Below are 19,394 nucleotides of genomic sequence, written 5' to 3'. Positions count from 1 at the left end.
GTGATTCCTCACATAGCACACCATCTACTGTATGTGATCATTTTCAGTCAACCATCATCCTACCTCGTCTACAACACTGTGCATATATTTCAGAACCTCTGTTACACAGTCTACATATCATCGAGATAGAATGTAATACAAATAATGTTTGTTACAGTGGGAAATATCTAGCAGCACGATAATGGAGTTGCAAATATCGGCTTAATACCATTTTCCTTAGTCGAATCGTTTTCTAAATTCGGTGAGAAGGGTGATTTTATTACGAGCATACACCGCTGGCGTAGTGCACCCACATTTCCGGACTGTTACTACACACCCCGCAATCACCATCTATAGTCATTGTCGTGGTATTTGTGTAGAACACCACTTAATTCGGAAGCAATAACATAGCTCGATTCGTAAAGTAAGTTTTTAACATGGATATCGTTAGTGATACTTGTGTATCTGTAGAACCAAGTACGCATTTGTATGCAGGGTGAGAGTAACATAGTCACTGCCATCGTGTCTTTAGTAGCCGGTCGCTTATCAAGCGATTATGTCTCTCTTCCCAAGACGCTCTGGTACCACTCACAAGAAAAACAAATGGATCATGTCCATCGATCACCGAGTTTTGAAAAATATTGTTTGGTGTCACCAGCATTCAGTTACTGGCAAAGTATAATACTTAGTAGGGAATGTTTGATAGATTCGCTGTGATCAGCAGGTTTATACAGTATGTGTTTGGATGTAAAATTACTGTGGTTTGGGTTTGGAGACGTGCAAAGAAAATGATTGTGTCCGATTGTAAGGGAGCTATGGATTTGACGTGGAAAACTGTGATTTCACCGCATCGATAGCTAAGGGGGATGAAAGATTTTACGTGAAAAATTATGTACAGGTATAAAAATAGTATAGATAATGATATTTGCAGAGCTACAGTCGTCAAGAGGAGGTATTTACGATACCTCGCTCACTATCGAATGACACCATATTAGCGCTACGATAGTAATATTTAATTGTAATTACACTGAAAAATATGTGGCTGGTTTAATAGATCGATTCTGCCTGGTGTGTGGCTACGTGGCATAGGTAGCCTGTGACCAGAATTAACTGACATTTCCAGCTGAAGGCGGGAGGGCGTCCTGAAATGGTCAGGTGGGGTACAACCATGTCACCCTCTGATCGGTGAACAGCGAATTAGTATTCAGTGTGCATTGGATTGTCACGGCGATCACGTGTGTTGTGACTAATCTAGCACTGCACAAGTCTCTTGACGGGCACAGCGTGTAGACATCAGGACATGAGCGCATGGGATGTACAAGTGTTTCAGCAATCTCTGATATGTATTCACGACAACTGCTACTACAGATTGGATCATGGTTTAAGTGCGTTGTGCTCTCTGCTTCTCAATACATTGCGGTAGACTCTATCATGCAGTGCCGACCGGAGTGACCGAGCGGTTCTAGGCGACACAGTCTGGAATCATGCGACCGCTACGGTCGCAGGTTCGAATCCTGCCTTGAGCATGCATGTGTGTGATGTGCTTAGGTTAGTTACGTTTAAGTAGCTCCAAGTTCTAGAGGACTGATGACCTCATATGTTCAAATGGCTCTGAGCACTATGGGACTCTACTTCTCAGGTAATCAGTCCCCTAGAATTTAGAACTACTTAAAGCTAACCAACCTAAGGACATCACAGACATCCATGCCCGAGGCAGGATTCGAACCTGCGACCGTGGCGGTCGCGCGGTTCCAAACTGTAGCGTCTAGAACCGCACGGCCACTCAGGCCGGCGACCTCCTATGTTAAGTCCCACAGTGCTCAAAGCGATTTGAACCATTTGGAAATAGAAAAAAGTCACATGGAGCGATATGGTAGTATTGAAAATTGTTTTGAGGTTAAGAATTGAAAGCTGCTTTACTGACAGAGCAATATGGGATGGCGGATTATCGTAATGCAGAATCCAATTCAAAATGGTTCAAATGGCTCTGAGCACTATGGGACTTAACATCTGTGGTCATCAGTACCCTAGAACTTAGAACTACTTAAACCTAACTAACCTAAGGACTTCACACACATCCATGCCCGAGGCAGGATTCGAACCTGCGACCGTAGCAGTCACGCTGTTCCGGACTGAGCGCCTTAACCGCGAGACCACCGCGGCCGGCAGAATCCAATTATCAGCAATGTTGGCAAGGACACGAAGAACGCTTTTACGAAGTCTTTCAAAAATTTCTTTGTTGTAATATTGGTTACCTGTTTGTCCATGAGGCACGCACTGTTTATGAACAATTCCCTTGGAATCGTAGAAGCACACAAGCATGAATTTCACTTTTGACTTGGACATGCGAGCTTTTTTTGGGCTGGATGACCCCTTTGAGCACCATTGCGAACTTTGGCGTTTTGTCCCTGGATCGTCTCCAAAACCCTTCTGAAGCTTATCGTAAGTTGTCGCGTTTTCACCCAATGTAACGCAAAATGAAATGGCATACCACTGCGCAATATTATGCGGTTCTATTTCGGTGACGAGAGACATAAACAAGTGCTAACTTATTTTAGCACAACTCATGACTGACTACTTCCATCGATGTGCCACTTGGACTAGAATCGGCTTTTACACAAAGGTCAAAGGTATTGTGCCTACGCAAGGCTGCAGGGTTGCCACGTCTTGCAAAGAAAATCACTCTCAAAACTTTATTATCGCACCTTGTAGTTCATCCATCTGAATCTTGCAGTGTTTTTTTCCTTAAGGTGCAGAAAACGAATGCCACAAAATATTCGCACAACTGTGGAGCAGGAATTTCAATTTGTAGCAGGACTACAGGCATGGTATACTAAAATAAAATTAAGCTTTATGGTCTCGAGATGATAATTAAAACTTTCTGGCTAAACCCGTGCAATGTCACTAGTGGAGTGGATGGGAACGCCTCAGATGGCCCCCGGAGCAGAGCCTTCTGTGTTGACAGCAGAGTGGACGGACGCGGCAGGCAGCCCCCGGCAGAAGCGCACCTTCTTCTGCAAGAAGTGCGGCTACGGCGGCGGCTACGGCGGCCACGGCGGCTACCGGCAGGCGTACGCCGTCGTGGTGCCGGTGCGGCTGCTGGTGGTGCAGCCGCGCCCCGTCTACTACCGCCACCGACCGCGCGGCGGCTACTGCGACCCGTGCAGCCGCAGGGGCCACTACGGCGGCGGCGGCGGCGGCGGCTCCTACGCCGAGTCCTTCAGCTACAGCCGCTCCTACAGCTAGTAAGCTCAGCGTCCACGTACTCTATACATGTGGCTATACAGACTGGTCATAAACAAGCTGAAAAGCTTGTAAGGATGCTGCAGCCCCAGCAGGATTCAAGTTAGCCAATCAGGCCTATGAGCGCGCAAATCAAGCGCTGCGCCAGCTATAGTTGGTGTCACTTGTCCTCACAGCGCTTATTACAGCGCACGATACTGCTCACCCTTTGGCTCGGGTTCGATCCTTCCTGCCATCCCCTGTCCATTTTTGTGTAATTCTCTTCTTCGCTTTTAGGAAACCAAGCGATTACCACGTTTGGCGACAAAATCTCTGGCGGGTTGCTTGAAATTGCACGCGAAGCGGCCTGATACGATAATTTCAGTGCCAATTATATACGAATTTTTTAACAATTATTTCTCGCCACAACCCATCGTGCAACATCCTTATAAGCCTTTCAGATTTTTCCTGAGCACCTTTTATTGTCCGTACGGTGAAAGAAGAGACCTGACAGTTAAACTGGGCTTGGCAGAGCAGCTTCGCGCTTCTACCTTAACCAATTGTGTACCACGTTTCTGTATATATCGCTGTGACAAAGACTGTGTTGCTGCAGCCGTATAGACGACTGTTGTTTTGAGTCACATAGCTTCGGTACCGCGAATGGCCTTTTGCGTTTCGCAGTTGAAACTTCGCAACAGCGCTGCCTGATGTCAATTCTCGTCCTTCGCTGGGGACTGATGACCACAGATGTTAAATCCCATAGTGCTCAGAGCCATTTGATCGTCTTCCTTCGCTGTAGAAAGCTCAGTTTTTACCTTCATCTTAATCGCTGTCACTCAGATGCATGGTGGCCCTGATCATACCCAGAAATTGAAGTTCTGCATCTACTTCTGTTACTCGAAAGTCATACGATGGATGGTACGTACTGTATCAATGCTATATCTATTTTTAATAATTTTATTGTGAAACCAGCAACCAATTTTAGTGTCCATATCTACAAGAAGTGGCTTAGTCAATACAAACAATCAGTAAATGAGTAAAGCATAAGCATATTTATTTACAGTATTTACAAATTGTTAAAATCACACACAGATCAGCCAGAAAATTACGACCACCTGCCTACTATCGATATGTATCTGTCGATGCGATAGCAGACACACCTGGCGAGGAATAACTACTAATCAGACCCACGGACGATGCATGCTAACAGGGAGCTTACTGGCCGTGCGTAGAATGGGAAAGTCGCACAATCTGAGTTTGAACGCAGATTGTGATAGCCCGGAGGCTCGGCAAAAGCAGTTCCGAGACTTCACGACTTGTCGGGTGCTCGAGGGTTTCTCTGTTGAGTGTCTTCAACGCGTGGCGAAACCAATGTGGAACCACGTCCACATGTCATGGGGTTGGGCTGTCACTCTGCATTACAGATGTCGGACTTCGTAGGCTGGGCAGACAGATAAAACAGGAGAGGTGGTCAACTGTGGCGGAACTAAATTCAGACCTTGATGCTGGGCAGAGTACAAGTATTTCTGAACATAAAGTGCACCGGGCGCTCCTGACGACGGGCCGAGCAGTAAGTCAGGACGTCTGCTGCAGAAACTTGGGCTAAGACCAGTGTTCCGGTCCGCCCCCAAGATACGAGATATGTTGCGCCCTGTTAAAGACGACATTGCTCTTCGCGTGTCCGGTGTGTATGGTGTACCTTGTAAATGTGGCAGCATGTATATTGGACAAACAATTCGCAAGATTGCAGAGCGTTGTACTGATCACAAGCGCCATATAAAACAATGGAAGCTTGGCAAGTCGGCCATAGCGGAGCATTGCCTAGAAAACGGACATAAAATACAGTTCGAAAATACAAAAGTGTTGGCTCATGCGTCTAGATATTGCAATTCCGTTATAAAAGAAACGGCCGAGATTCGTTTAAACAACAACACTTTCAACAGAGACCAGGGATACACACGCAGCAGGGCATGGGGACGGGCGTTGGACATCGAAAGAAAGCAGAGACAGATGCGCGACACGGGAGCGGCAGTTTCAAACGTGGCGCCTGCCCCTGGCGCCACCTGACGTCACCGGCGCTGACACGGGCAATAGCTCCGGTAGCTGCCCGGGTCGACTTACGCGAGCGCGCCACATTGGATCGATCTGATTGGCTGCTGGTGATGTCACCATGCCTACATAAGCCAGAAACCGTGGCATCCCCGGCAGTCAGTGAACTCCTGACGACGATGGCGGGGATGGCCATCGAAAGCTCGAGGGTTTTATTCAGATTGACGCGGCTGGACAACCGAGAACGTTTTGTTCATGTATGTCGTCGCAAAAGACTCCGAGGACACAGGTGGTCATAATGTTCTGGCTGCTCACTGTGCACACCTCTGTATCCTGTGAGCTCACTTCAGTAAAGTCTCTGTTCCATTAGATAACTAAACTATCTTTGATAAAATAAAATGCATCATTTGTTAACAGTCTCTATCACTTTATCAATAGCATCATGCTAATACAACAGTCTAACACATATAGTAACGACACTCGTACTCATTTCTTTTACGCAGTGGGACGCCAGTGACCCAAATGGACAGAAAGCTACAATTCTGAATAGGATATCGCATGCGCGCGAATACTATCGTTTAATTTGATTTGTAACATACTTTTTATAATCCAGAATGTATGTACCGCTGTAAGTAGGCGAAGATTTTTGTGAGGTAAGTGATTTGTGAAACGTATAGGTTAATGTTAGTCAGGGCCATTCTTTCGTAGGGATTTTTGGAAGTCAGATTGCGTTGCGCCAAAAATATTGTGTTTCAGTTTAAGCACAGTCGTGTATAATTGTTCTAAGGGGACGTTTCATATGTATCCTGGCAGGGTCGACATATGAAACGTCCCCTTAGAACAATTATACACGACTGTACTTAAACTGAAACACAATATTTTTGGCGCAACGCAATCTGACTTCCAAAAATCCCTACGAAAGAATGGCCATGACTAACATTTACCTATACGTTTCACAAATCATTTACCTCACAAAAATCTTCGTTACTCAAGCTACTGCAATACAGCGAGCGCCACTACTGCCAGCTAAATAAAAGATTCAAACTACTGAAGGCACTAACTACTGATAAGCAGAGTCAGCAAATGAAAGATTTTAATAGAGAACAAAAAATGTATTTACATTAGTAGTCATAATATATATATATATATATATATATATATATATATATATATATATATATATATCAGTTCATGACATCAATTCTTACATATTTCAAAACTCCGCCATCTCTCTCCCCACGTCCACCACTGCTCGCGGCTCACCTCCAACTGCGAAACGCTACGCGCTGTTAGCATCCAGCTGCCGCTGCCCAACACTACAATGGCAGACAGCAATGCAAACTAGCCACAGACTGCGCACAGCACAGCCAGTAATTTTTCATACAGAGCGCTATGTGACGTTACCAATAAGAAAACCTAAACAGCCTACTTACACTGCTATAAAATCAATATCAACTAAAAAATTACACCACATTTTCTTCAGATAGTTTCCTAAGGCCCCTGGGAGGTATGAAATGGTACATTACAGGGCAGTTTATTTACAGTTATTGTGTAACTTACAGGTATTTACTGAAGACTGTCGTTTTCTTTGAAGAACAACAGAATAATTCCTATACAACAGAAGACTTGACCTTTTGCAGAAAGACATTTTATATCTACTCAACAACGTGAAGTAACACTACATTTCCAATAAAATCAATCATGCTGGAATATTGCATGGATTGCAGTACTTACATTATTTAATGTACCAAATAAGGCAGCACACCTATAGTAGAGGAAAATCACACAGACGTGATAACAAAACTTCAAAAGTAATAAAAATGTTTCCCAAGACAGAAGAAACCAATTTGACAATTGGAGCTGCACCTGAGCCACAAACGGCAAGAATCCTCAACGAATTCGCTTTTGAAGCAAAAGTAATTACATTTATAGAAATATTCCTTTATTATACAGTTGAATGAAGAGTAAGACAGTGCGAATCATCAGACTCCATACTAAACTATTGCGTGTGAAGGAAAGTGCCTGTCGTAATAGGAACGGACAATAGAAATATATGCTTCTCATGCATGAAATATGTGTTTATATTATCTTGCTTTCAGAGGTATAAGCTGTAATTATGCGCATTTTCGAAACTACTAGTGCATTCATGAGTTCTAGCTTATGTCACTGAATTAGTAACAGTCGTTGGTTTTTACATTCATATCACGATCATTCCTGTCATTCATGTCTATTGATAATGTGTACGAAGGTAATACAAACAAACATTACGTCTGGCTTTGGCGCCGCTAGGTGCGCTAACGTCGTCCTGAACGTCAGAGGGTAACCGTTTTCACTAAAGTGAGTGTCGTGACTTTACGTGTTAGACTGCGCTAATACGTTCTTATTGCCTCACTGTAAGTCTTCCGAGATCTGGATCTCGGTATGTGCGGTCTTAAAGAGATACGAGTACAAATACATTTGGAAGTAATGAGTAGAAGCGAAGATGGCTTCTTCTGGTAGGGTACGTAGTGGTGTCCATATGAAGACGGCGAACCGTCGTCGACGGAAATGTTTTAGAGTATGGATCTGCGGTGGATGACGATACCGTCGACACTGCACCAACCTCTGTTAATAACGCTCTCTCTTAAAAATAAATAGCACCGTTACCGGTTCAGAGTCGTAAAGTTCATCTTCAGAAGACTGTTCATGCTTAAAAGTACACTTAGCTTGCTTTGTACATATGGTTTTTCATTGTGGAGGAATTTATTTGGTCTGGTGTTAACCTACAGCAAACCACGATGAAAGAAAATGGGGTACTTTGCTGTAATTTGACCTAACTGTCACCTGAGGGAGAACTGAGTGAATTCTGCATTAATTACATCGAAAATCCCTGTTGACTTTGAAGAAATTCACTTTTCTTGAATACCATCCAAGATTTAACAGTTTTGCGGACACTGAAAGTGCAGACAGTGTTCAAGTAACAAGAAACAACCGAGACCAGAGCACCCCGGCCACTGGTACAACGCGGACATATACCACATGGACGGCTGGCAACACAGACCAAACGGCGAAATATCAAGACCAGAGAGCAAAACCACTTCAGATACGGAGACGGGACAACTATTCGCGACCAGACCAACGATGAATAGATAAACGATCACGGGCGTTGTCAGAACACGACCGTGGTCTGAGTCTCTGCGCTGCCGGGTTTACAGGATCACTGTGAACGCCGACTGGCTGGCACGGCCTGCGTGACCGGCGCATTACGCTGTCGCCGCGACAGCAGCGCTCACAGGCTATAGTGGCGCCACCTAGCTGTTGTCGTCTACGTCCATGCCTTCTGACGGGCTGTCAGAATCGTCGGATCGTGATATCAGAACTGTTGAGCACCCAGCAAACACCACACGGGTTTATGTACAAAGTTGGCGATTTCCGAGGACAAACCGGTGACGGTCTGAGAAGCTACAACAAACACACACACACACACACACACACACACACACACGCACGCACACACGCACATACACTACTGGCCATTAAAATTGCTACACCGAGAAGTAATGCAGATGATAAACGGGTATTCATTGGACAAATATATTATACTAGAACTGACATGTGATTACATTTTCACGCAATTTGGGTGCATAGATCCTGGGAAATCAGTACCCAGAACAACCACCTCTGGCCGTAATAACGGCCTTGATACGCCTGGGCATTGAGTCAAACAGAGCTTGGATGGCGTGTACAGGTACAGCTGCCCATGCAGCTTCAACACGATACCACAGTTCATCAAGAGTAGTGACTGGCGTATTGTGACGAGACAGTTGCTCGGCTACCATTGACCAGACGTTTTTAATTGCTGAGAGATCTGGAGAATGTGCTGGCCAGGGCAGCAGTCGAACATTTTCTGTATCCAGAAAGGCCCGTACAGAACTTGAAACACGCGGTCGTGCATTATCCTGCTGAAATGTAGGGTTTCGCAGGGATCCAAAGAAGGGTAGAGCCAATGGTCGTAACACATCTGAAATGTAACGTCCACTGTTCAAAGTGTCGTCAATGCGAATAAGAGGTGACCGAGACGTGTAACCTATGGCACCACCTATCATCAAGCCGGGTGATACGCCAGTATGGCGTTGACGAATGCACACTTCCAATGTGCGTTCACCGCGATGTCGCCAAACACGGTTGTGACCATCATGATGCTGTAAACAGAACCTGGATTAGTCCGAAAAAATGACGTTTTGCCATTCGTGCACCCACGTTCGTCGTTGACTACACTATCGCAGGCGCTCCTGTCTGTGATGCAGCGTCAAGGGTAACCGCTGCCATGGTCTCCGAGCTGATAGTCCATGCTACTGCAAACGTCGTCGAACTGTTCGTGCAGATGGTTGTTGTCTTACAAAGGCCCCCATCTGTTGACTCAGGGTTCGAGATGCGGCCGCACTATCCGTTACAATAGTCCGGAACCGCCCGACCGCTACGGTCGCGCGTTCGAGTCCTGCCTCGGGCATGGATGTGTGTGATGTCCTTAGGTTAGTTAGGTTTCAGTAGTTTTAAGTTCTAGGGGACTTATGACCTCAGATGTTAAGTCCCATAGTGCTCAGAGCCATTTGAACCATTTAAACCACTATCAGTTCCAGCCATGCGGATAAGATGCCTGTCATCTCGACGGCTGGTGATGCGAGTCCGTTAGGATCCAACCCGGCGTTCTGTATTACCCTCCTGAACCCACCGATTCCATATTCTGCTAACAGTCTTTGGATCTCGACCAACGCGAGCAGCCATGTCGCGATACGATAAACCGCAATCGAGATTGGCAACAATCCGACCTTTACCAAAGTCGGAAACGTGATGATACGCATCATGGTAGGCATCACAACAACGTTTCACCAGGAAAGGCCGGTCAACTGTTGTTTGTGTTTGAGAAATCGGTTGGAAACTTTCCTCATGTCAGCCCGTTGTAGATGTCGCCACCGGCGCCAACCTTGTGCGAATGCTCTGAATAGCTGATCATTGGCCTATCACAGCATCTTCTTGCTGTCGGTTAAATTTCGCGTCTATAGCACGTCATTTTCGTGGTGTAGCAATTTTAATGGTCATTAGTGTATATATATGAGGGCTGTTCAATAAACAATGCCCCAAATTTTTACAAAAGCCATTAATACACACAGACAAACGTCCTAGTTAGTGCTTCACATTTGACTTTGTTCTGTGCGCCGGTAAGTTTCGAACCGTTCTGGCAGCGTCAAAATGGCGTCTGCATTCGACTCACGTTACAAGCAACCTGCTGTTATTGAATTCTTGTGTGCAGAAAAAGAAACCGTGGCGAACATCCATAAAAGTGCAGTGTATGAAGGTGCTGCAGTGATAGGAGTACAGTTGGGCGATGGGGAAAGAAAGTTGCAGCCTCAGGAAATGCACAAACAGAGCTCCAAGACCAGCCACACCCGGGACGTCCTGTCACAGCTACTGCTCCAGATATGCTGAATCGTGCGGATGCCATTGTTCGTGCCGAACGACGCAACACAACTCTACAATTGGCTCTACAGTTGTCAGTCACCATTGTGAATGCGTGTGCAATAATCGAGACTCTCGGATATTCAAAGAGGTATTCACGGTGTTTTCACAAACGCTCACAGCAGACGAGACGATTCAAAGAAAGACCATTTCACCTGAATTGTTGGAGCGTTTTGAACAGACGGAAAGACCTTTGTCACGGATCGTTATAGGGGGCGAAAGCTGGGTGCACCACTTTGCCCGGGAACAAAAAGGCAGTGCATGGAGTGGCATCATCCTCATTCACCACAAAAGAAGACATTCAAGAAACCCCCTCTGCTTGAAGAGTCATGGTGACAGTCTTCTGGGACTGTGATGGCGTCATTCTCGTGGATGTGATGCCAAGAGGGTCAAACATCAATTCAGAGGCATATCTGAAGACTCTGAATTAACTTAAGAATCGTTTCCGATGTGTTAGATCGGACAAGAATCCAGCAGAAATCTTGCTTCAACACGATAATGCACGCCCACACGCAAGTCTGAGAACCCGGGAACACATAGCCAAATGGGGTTGGACATCATTGCCTCAACCACCTTACAGTCCAGACCTGGCACCATCGGACTTGAGCCACTTAAAGATTCTCTACGGGGAACACACTTTGAAGATGAAGAGAGTGTCAGACATGCAGTGAAAACATGGCTGCGCCTACAGGACAAGAGCTTCTAGGCAGCAGGGAATACAAGTTCTTCCACAACGTTGGCTTACGGCCGTAGAACTTGATGAAGACTACGTAGAAAAATAGGTCATGGACAAGACATATTGATGTATACTATCACCAAATTCTGACGCTTAACAGTAAATATGTTCTGAGAAAAAAAAGTTGGACATTACTTATTGAACGAACCTCGTATATTTGGTGTCAGTGCTTTCGGACTCTATCTTGATCCAGCAACCACTATTAATTAAGACACAAAAGAATTACAGGCACTGGCAGCGAGCGGGCACTTGATTAAATTAATGGGAAACTTTGAAAATTTGTGCCAGACTGGGATTTGAGCCCGGCTCTTCTTCTTGCACTGACTACTGTACCACTGTGGCCATCGCAACTGCAAGAACTACCATAGCACGCCTTCTGTCACACCAAAAATCTCAACTTACCCACACACTGCTAATGTAGTGGCCCTTGCCCATTATTCCCTTTACTCGCGGAATACACCGACTCCCGTAAGAGCTCGAGCACGATGTGCGTCTGCACTTAAGAGACCATTGGCCGTTCTCACCTTCATTATACACACGTGGTGTCAATTCTTTCGAACATGTCTGGAAGAAAAGACACCGAGAGCAACAATCGGCGAGAAGTGTAACGTACCTATTGGCGCTGCTAGTTGCCAGAGGGTTCCTGAACTACTCACGTGGGGATACTGGGGCGCAAATATTGAATAATTCCTCATTTCTCACTGAAAAACAGTCTGTTTGACATTGTCATTTCTTCACAAATGTGTTCTCTGCTATTAAAAAGGAAGTATCAAACGTTAGGAAAATGCTAAAACGTCCCACGCTTGCTACTCGATGATTATATGGTTATACGAGGGCTATTCGAAAAGTAAGGAACGATAGGTAGCGAAGTGGAAACCACAACGAAAATCAAAACTGTTTTATTAGCAACAGTTGTTTACAACTTCCAGCTATTTACGTCCCTAGTCGCCGATCCAACATAGACGCTTGTCGTAGCGTTGTACCAACTTTCCAATGCCCTCGTTATAGAAGGCAGCCACCAGTGCTTTCCGCCAATTCTCTAAGTTGGCCTATATCTCGCTGTCTGTGCCAAAATGTTGTCTTCATAGCCAGCGATTCACGTGAGTAGAGATGAATCTCAGACGGAGACAATTACTGGCTGTATTCTGGGTAATCAAACACTTCCAATTGAAAACGATGCAGAAACATCCTCATTGCCCCTGCAGAATGTGGCTGAGAACTGTCTTGAAGAAGAAAACTCACGACAGTTATGTCATGTTGGCTGCATGGCTTCAGATGAAATTTCTCACCAGGCCCTCATACTTGGCGGAAGATACTGTTGTTCTAGGTATCTTTATGTGCTCCCTATGTGCTCGGAACAAAAACGAACGACGTAACACGATCTGTAGGCATACTAGGGACACTGCGCAACACACCTGTGCATAATTTTATCGGATTTTCACTGTGGTTTCCATTTCGCGACCGATCGTTCCTTACTTTTCGAATACCCCTCCTATTATTACTATTATTCACTTATGGGTCCAATAGGACCACGCGAGGTACATCCATCAATGTTGATGGTTGACCTTCCTTTGTGTCCAAATTTGTTTTATCCTTTCAGGATGAAGTCTCTTTCTTTCATCAGACCATGGTGTTCCAGTTCGTTTTCTAATTTTCCTCTGACCAACTTTCCAATAAAATATCTTTTGTCTGAATGTTTTCCTATCTGTAACGTCTGCCTGAGTTGTACCGGCTACTTGTACCTCCTTAATCACAGCGATCCGCTCAGTTTCTGTCTTACTTCTGTTTTCGTAGATTTCTACTATGTTCATGCCCTCTACTGACAGAATTGGTTGTCAGACAAATGGAAAAATGTTATGTTAGCAAGTTAGTAGTACGTCAGGCCTACATGAGAGCACAGCGTGTTTTGAGATTATTTTTTTCGGAACACAGTAAAATAATATGTTGCATTCCATATGGAAGCGTGCTGAGGTTTATACATTTACAACTTGTGAATTTAAATCAGCCATACGATTGTTGTGTCATAGCAGAACATACTGCAATAATCCTTGGCAATTTACCCTGTATAGTTTTTATCTATTCTACATTAGGGCATGGAGTGAACGGTTGAACAAGCATGGGCATAACTTGTAATGACTTGGTTGTGCCACCATTGCCTCGATTGCCTCGTCTCAATATTTTTCGTAATTGTTGCCAAATGTACGATCACAATTTCCATTATACTAGGGCTATTCGGAAAGTAAGTTCCGACTGATGGTGAAATGGAAACCATTGTGATAATCAGAAATATTTTATCTGCAGCAGCGTTGTACCAACTTTCCAAGACCCTCGTTTATAAAACGCAGCCGCCTGTGCTCCCCACCAATTCTCTGCGCTCATCTATAGCTCGTTGTCTGTGCGAAAATGTTGTCTTCACAGCCAGTAGTTAATGTGAGCAGAGATAAAACACAGAGGGAGCCAATTACGGGCTGTAGTGACGGTGATCAAACACTTCTCATCGGAAACGCTGCAGGAGTATTTTCATTGTCCCTGCATACTTCGACCGAGAATTGTCACGAAGTAGGAACCGTATGACAGTTCTGTAATGTGGGCTGCATAACATCAGGCGAAGTCTCTCACCAGGACCTCACACATGGCGGGCGACACTACTTTCTATGCATCTTTATGTGCTCACCATGCGCTCAGAGCTGTAAAGAGCAAAGTGATGCAACCAACAGGCATACTAGAGACACTGTCGAACACATGTGTGCAAAGCTTTATTAGATTTTCACAGTGGTTTCCATTTCTTGACCGATCGGAACTTATATTCTCCAACGATGTTTTACATTTGATAATGATGACAGTTCGTTGTAACCGTTAATTTAACTCGTTTTTTTAAAAAGAAATTTTATGTGCTGTTATTAAGGCTTCACTATTGTAGTGTCAAATAAACATGTAACAGATTTTTCTAGCTTCCTTCATTAAAGTGCACATCACTTCATTTCCATGGTATATTTTTCTTAGCCCTTCAAGAAAATTCGTAAGATGCACCGACCCTCCTCTTTCAAATTCCAGACTGCGAAATTTTGGCGTCTCACGGGACTATTCAAAAATTATCGTGTGGCACTCCAAATATAACAAAATTCCTGCCCTATCTTATTTATCTCTTGTTCTACAACTGTAGTTCATTCCTCTAAGGCTGCTATCAGTTCTGGTGTTTCCCTGTTTTCCTACAAGTTCTTTCACACTAACTTTCATCAGCTTAACGTGCTCAGGTCATCTACGACACCTGAAATCTTTCTCTTCAGTCTGTTTCGTCTCTTCCTTTCCAGAACTGATTTTCCTTAATTCTTGTCTTACATTTCTTATTTCCGCCTGCAATCCAACTTGCACTTTTTCGATACTCCCTCCAGTCTAATCTGACCCGTTACACATTTTATGTTCGAGTTTGCTTTGATTCGTTCTCGTTTCAGTTTCTGCTTTGCTTTGACATTTTTTCTATTATAGCTTCTAGCTCGCTCTGGCTTGCTTTCACCTCAGCTTATAGTATGCTCAAACCTGTTTCTATTTTTAATCTTTTATTGCAGCTTCTAGCTTATTTTGGCCTGCTTTCATCTCTGCCACCATATTAAATAAATGACATAATATAAAATTTGTGTTCATTTCCCCTGTCGGATCTGCTTCTACAGTTGTGTTTGTTATAGATTATTAGGTTTGACTATTAGATGTTCCACGTACCCCATTTTTCCTGAACACAACTACCCGTAATTATTCCTTCTATTGTTTCTTCTACCGGTGAGATCTTGCTCTCTGTTAATTTAGATGGTAATACAAAACTATATTCCAATTACTGCTTCAAATCTGAATACTACTGAAATGGCCTGGAACAGTTAGCTGTTACTGTTGTGAAATAACAGCTTGCTGTACCGTGTTCACCAAATATAGTATAGATAAGTTTCTCTCCTCTACTAATCCTTTTCCCTTCGCTAAAAAAACTGCTACCTTCTCTTTGTAAGCTCTTGTATCTGCACAATTAAACTCTTATACATCCGCTCAGAGCTTACTCTAATGTTGACGAAATTCTATTATTCTTCTATATATAGAAATACGATGAAGTGTAACATGTATAATGTAAACAGCTCTCTGTTAAAACAATGCCTCTGTTTTCAACACTAGAATTTATACACACATACACACTCGTTTATTCAAAACCCACCACAAATACATTAGTCTAATCAGATGTAGAGATCAAAATTAATTAGATGATATAATGTAATGTGGCTATTAGTACAAATTAAAATTAAAACAGAGGTATCTGTAATTAAAGGTGTGGGAACAACACTGATAACTTGGATGGACTCTGTATGACAAAGTTAAATACCAAAACTTTTGATATCTACTTTCCGACATCACTGCCCCAGCATGCACTTTCAAAAATTCCCATGAGTGTCAAGAGTTTAACTACGCCTACGTACTGTTCTTACATAGTTTTGGTCTGATAGAAACTTTACACTTTGTGTACCGAAACAAACAAGTCAAAATGTCAGATTGTTGCTGTGATCTTATCACAAGGTCTCTCGTTACAACATTTAATTTATTTTATTTAACTATTTCATTTTTCTTCTAAATGTATTGCTAAGCTTTGATAATTTGACTGAGGCAGCTGCCAGTGTGAATATCTGCAGAAGTTGGGATCGTAATAGCGAAGTTCATTTTCCTTTTACATGTTCAGTCGTTATTCTCTTTTCTTGACCAATAAAGTGTTTTTTCTGTGCTTCTTACCTGGATGACGTCACCCAGTTGCAGCAAGAAGCTGCGTGAACCTCGGGTCCTCTGCCGTAATAGCTGAATACCACAATCCTCTACATATGGCGGCCCTTAGTAACCATTTACAAAAACTTCCCCTGAAATTTATGTGGCTGAAGTCTTTCTCCAAATCGTCGTCAGATGAAATATAAAAGTTTTAAATATCACATGGAAACTGATGGACTGGATATGGCTTGTTGTTTTTAGCACGACACAGTACTGAATTGGTAACAGTACACGCAAGAATAAATTTATTTACCGCACATTTATTAAGAAGCACTCTACATTGTTCCCTTACAACAGACAATTTGACAAATTATCTTTTCGAATGTTCACTTGACATTGCATTAACCTTATAGACAGTTGTCGAATAGCCGCACTCCGTTCACGTTTTAGTTCCTTTTCCAGCCAGGTTATTAATGCTTGATTGTAATCCTTTCTCCCATCCTTTGCAGCCCTACATCTTGCTGCAGTGTCCACCAGTTACTAAACTCGGCGAATTTTAAAACAAATGCTGTCCATCATTAACGTTTCCAAAGTTTCTTTGGCCCTTCTCTTCTGACTCGTAAAATCTTCTCCAGTAAATACTTCTGTCCTTTCATTTTCCAGTCCAATCTTTTGCCTTTGGGTTGTACTTCCACAGTCTCTGAATAGTTCCACATAACTGATGGTTCAAAGTGAAGCTTACCGACCCTTAGTAGCACGACAGCATTACACATTGCATGACAAAACTCTTCTCCATACAGCCGAATATTTCAGGTTAGCTTCACTTTCTACCCTTACTTAAACTACTTCCTATAAAACGTATCTCCACGAGTCACAGTTAGAATATACTTCAATTATTTGCTTTTTAATGATATACGTTAACTATTCAGTTACTAGAATACTTCTATTACTCACACTGCCCTGCACTGTCGTATTTCTCCTTGCTTAAAATCATAGATCACACTTTTACTCCAAGCTGAAAAAAGTACATGGAAATTAATTCAATGTAATTATTTACATTAACTGGATTTTCATAACAAAAACAACAAGTATTTCTGCATTACAAAATACATTTATAAATAATTTATGTTTTATGATCGAATATAGGCCAACCAATGCGAAAAGTATTAGCACTTGAAACAAAAAACAATAAGTTAATCAAAGAATAACCTCTAATCAGAAGATGTAATTACACGTTACTAGACTTCCGTTTCATAAAAACATTACAATGGCTTTCATTCCAAGTAAGAGAAGATTTCTCCTTACAGTCATCCACTGAGTGCCTCAGAGAGAAACGCTAGGAGATTTTCATGTACGTATGAGTAAATAAATCTTTCGCAGTCATTGTTGTTTTGCTTCCTGGAGAAGACAAAAGGAAGACTACAACAGATCCGCGCTTAGAATACAACACTTCAGGTAGTTCCAAATTGGGCTATGGCTCTTCGAGAGAAACGTTTCGATTATTCTAACTATGACGAATTGCATTAGGTGTCAGAAGTAACAACTTGTTAACAGTAACAACAATAAATAACAAAGTTCTAGCACATGCGGAGGCTTCCCAACTTTGGTTCTTCCTGCGTTATCATTCTATATTAGAACAATAAATGTGGATATTATAGCAACAAGCAAAGTTTTTTCCACAATTTAAAGTAAAATGGCTTTCCGATTGCCGATGTACATGCAGACAACATCGTAGCTTCATTGAAATAACGTCAGACTGCTTCTTTCGACTTGTACTCGTTTATATGTTTTGTGTAATGTTGTAAACTAACAAATATCTTCTTGTGTTTCAGCGGTTAATGGAAATGAGCCAGCAACATCATTGTCAACTGACGCTAATACGCTCATTGTTGCCGCACACTTTTTCCATTGTTACTTCGTTCATATCCCGGCCGTAGTGCAACTGTCGAGACTTCCACTGGGCAAGACAGGAACTGTGCACGGTTTGCTGAGAAAACGGACTGAAGTGTGTATCTGAAAGACAGGTGGAAAAGTATCAAACACGTCAGAATTTAATTTTTAATACATGAGTTCTATGAAATTATGTTGAAAACAGTGCGAGGAACTTTCTATATAAATTATGTATTGATTATGCTTCCTTACATTAACACAGATAATGCTTCTGTTGGTAACTGTGTAATTAAAGGATCCCAGCAGATATTGCAACCTTCTAACAGACCTTTGCCTGCAGTTTCCCTGTCATGCCCCTCATAACTATGATGCGAAAGAAGATCGATTACTTAACAACGAACCGAACTAGTTTTATTTGCATGTCAAGACATTCTTAGAAATCACTGGCAATACCAAAAACATCAATGAACAGCAGAGTATATTCAAACAATGATTCTAAAATATTTTTAATTAACGAAGTATGTGCCTACTCTTTTTCTTTATGTGAAATGTTCATTGTCTGTCAAATTATCACCGGAAGGATCCGTGTATTTCTTAATGTAGAGGCAGATGCTAAACGCAGATTTTGTTGCCTCATAATAAGCTCGAAAACAGTCGACATGCAATCTATTCAGAGACGTTGTTTGACTTAACTGATTACTCAGACTGCACTGTATTAGTTACGACAGTTATTATTAGATTTCATATCATCAGCTGTGCCTGTAGACTCAAATAGATTTGACGAGGGAACACGATGTCCCGAAATCGATAACGTGCAATAAAATAAGTAAATCAGTAAAGCGCGGTCTGAGGAATCAATTAAGTCAGACAATATAAAATTACTGCGACGTGTCCCTCGAAACCACCAGGAACTATGGAAAGGCTTAAACTTTATTCAGAGAGTGCAAGGGTTAATATTGCGTTTTCCGTACCCCTGGGCATACTTCGTGGTTTGAATTAACTGTTAAAATAGTCGAGGGCTAACAGAGGCCAATGGGTATGTAATGTTTTGAAGATGGCAGACACTTTGTTGATGCACCGTTTCCATGCTATGATTATGGTATAATAATATGTATGTTTATTAGTAGCCGCATGCACCACACCTAATGTACTTATAAGTTTTTCACTCCTTTCACTCTTTTCACTGCTCTTCTATTTTGGTTGTTGCTGTTATGCTGTAGTTGCATATGTCAACGACTGTAGGTCGAATAAGATCCGTAGTGTATAACAGAGTATTTATTCCAGCTCTGCG

At 42.8% G+C, this 19,394-nt stretch overlaps 1 protein-coding gene across 4 annotated transcripts in view; it reads left to right on the top strand.

Annotated features, from left to right (window-relative positions):
• LOC126280478 (uncharacterized) overlaps positions 1–18,356 on the top strand; it is a 42,545-nt gene extending 24,189 nt beyond the window's left edge. For 2 of the 4 annotated variants that reach the window (XM_049979771.1, XM_049979769.1), the window contains exons 3-4: positions 2,945–3,224; positions 18,046–18,356. In XM_049979771.1, the coding sequence (XP_049835728.1) occupies positions 2,945–3,224; positions 18,046–18,052 (287 nt within the window). In that variant the 3' untranslated portion in view covers positions 18,053–18,356. The remainder of the gene's footprint in view (positions 1–2,944; positions 3,225–18,045) is intronic. The other 2 variants (XM_049979772.1, XM_049979770.1) reach the window with 1 other exon arrangement.
• The last annotated feature ends 1,038 nt before the right edge of the window (positions 18,357–19,394 follow it).

The sequence above is a fragment of the Schistocerca gregaria genome, chromosome 1 (assembly GCF_023897955.1).
Source record: "Schistocerca gregaria isolate iqSchGreg1 chromosome 1, iqSchGreg1.2, whole genome shotgun sequence".
In the NCBI taxonomy this organism is placed as follows: Eukaryota; Metazoa; Arthropoda; class Insecta; order Orthoptera; family Acrididae; genus Schistocerca; species Schistocerca gregaria.
The sequence above is the reverse complement of the archived record's forward strand: the minus strand, read 5'-3'. Positions and strand labels throughout refer to the sequence as shown.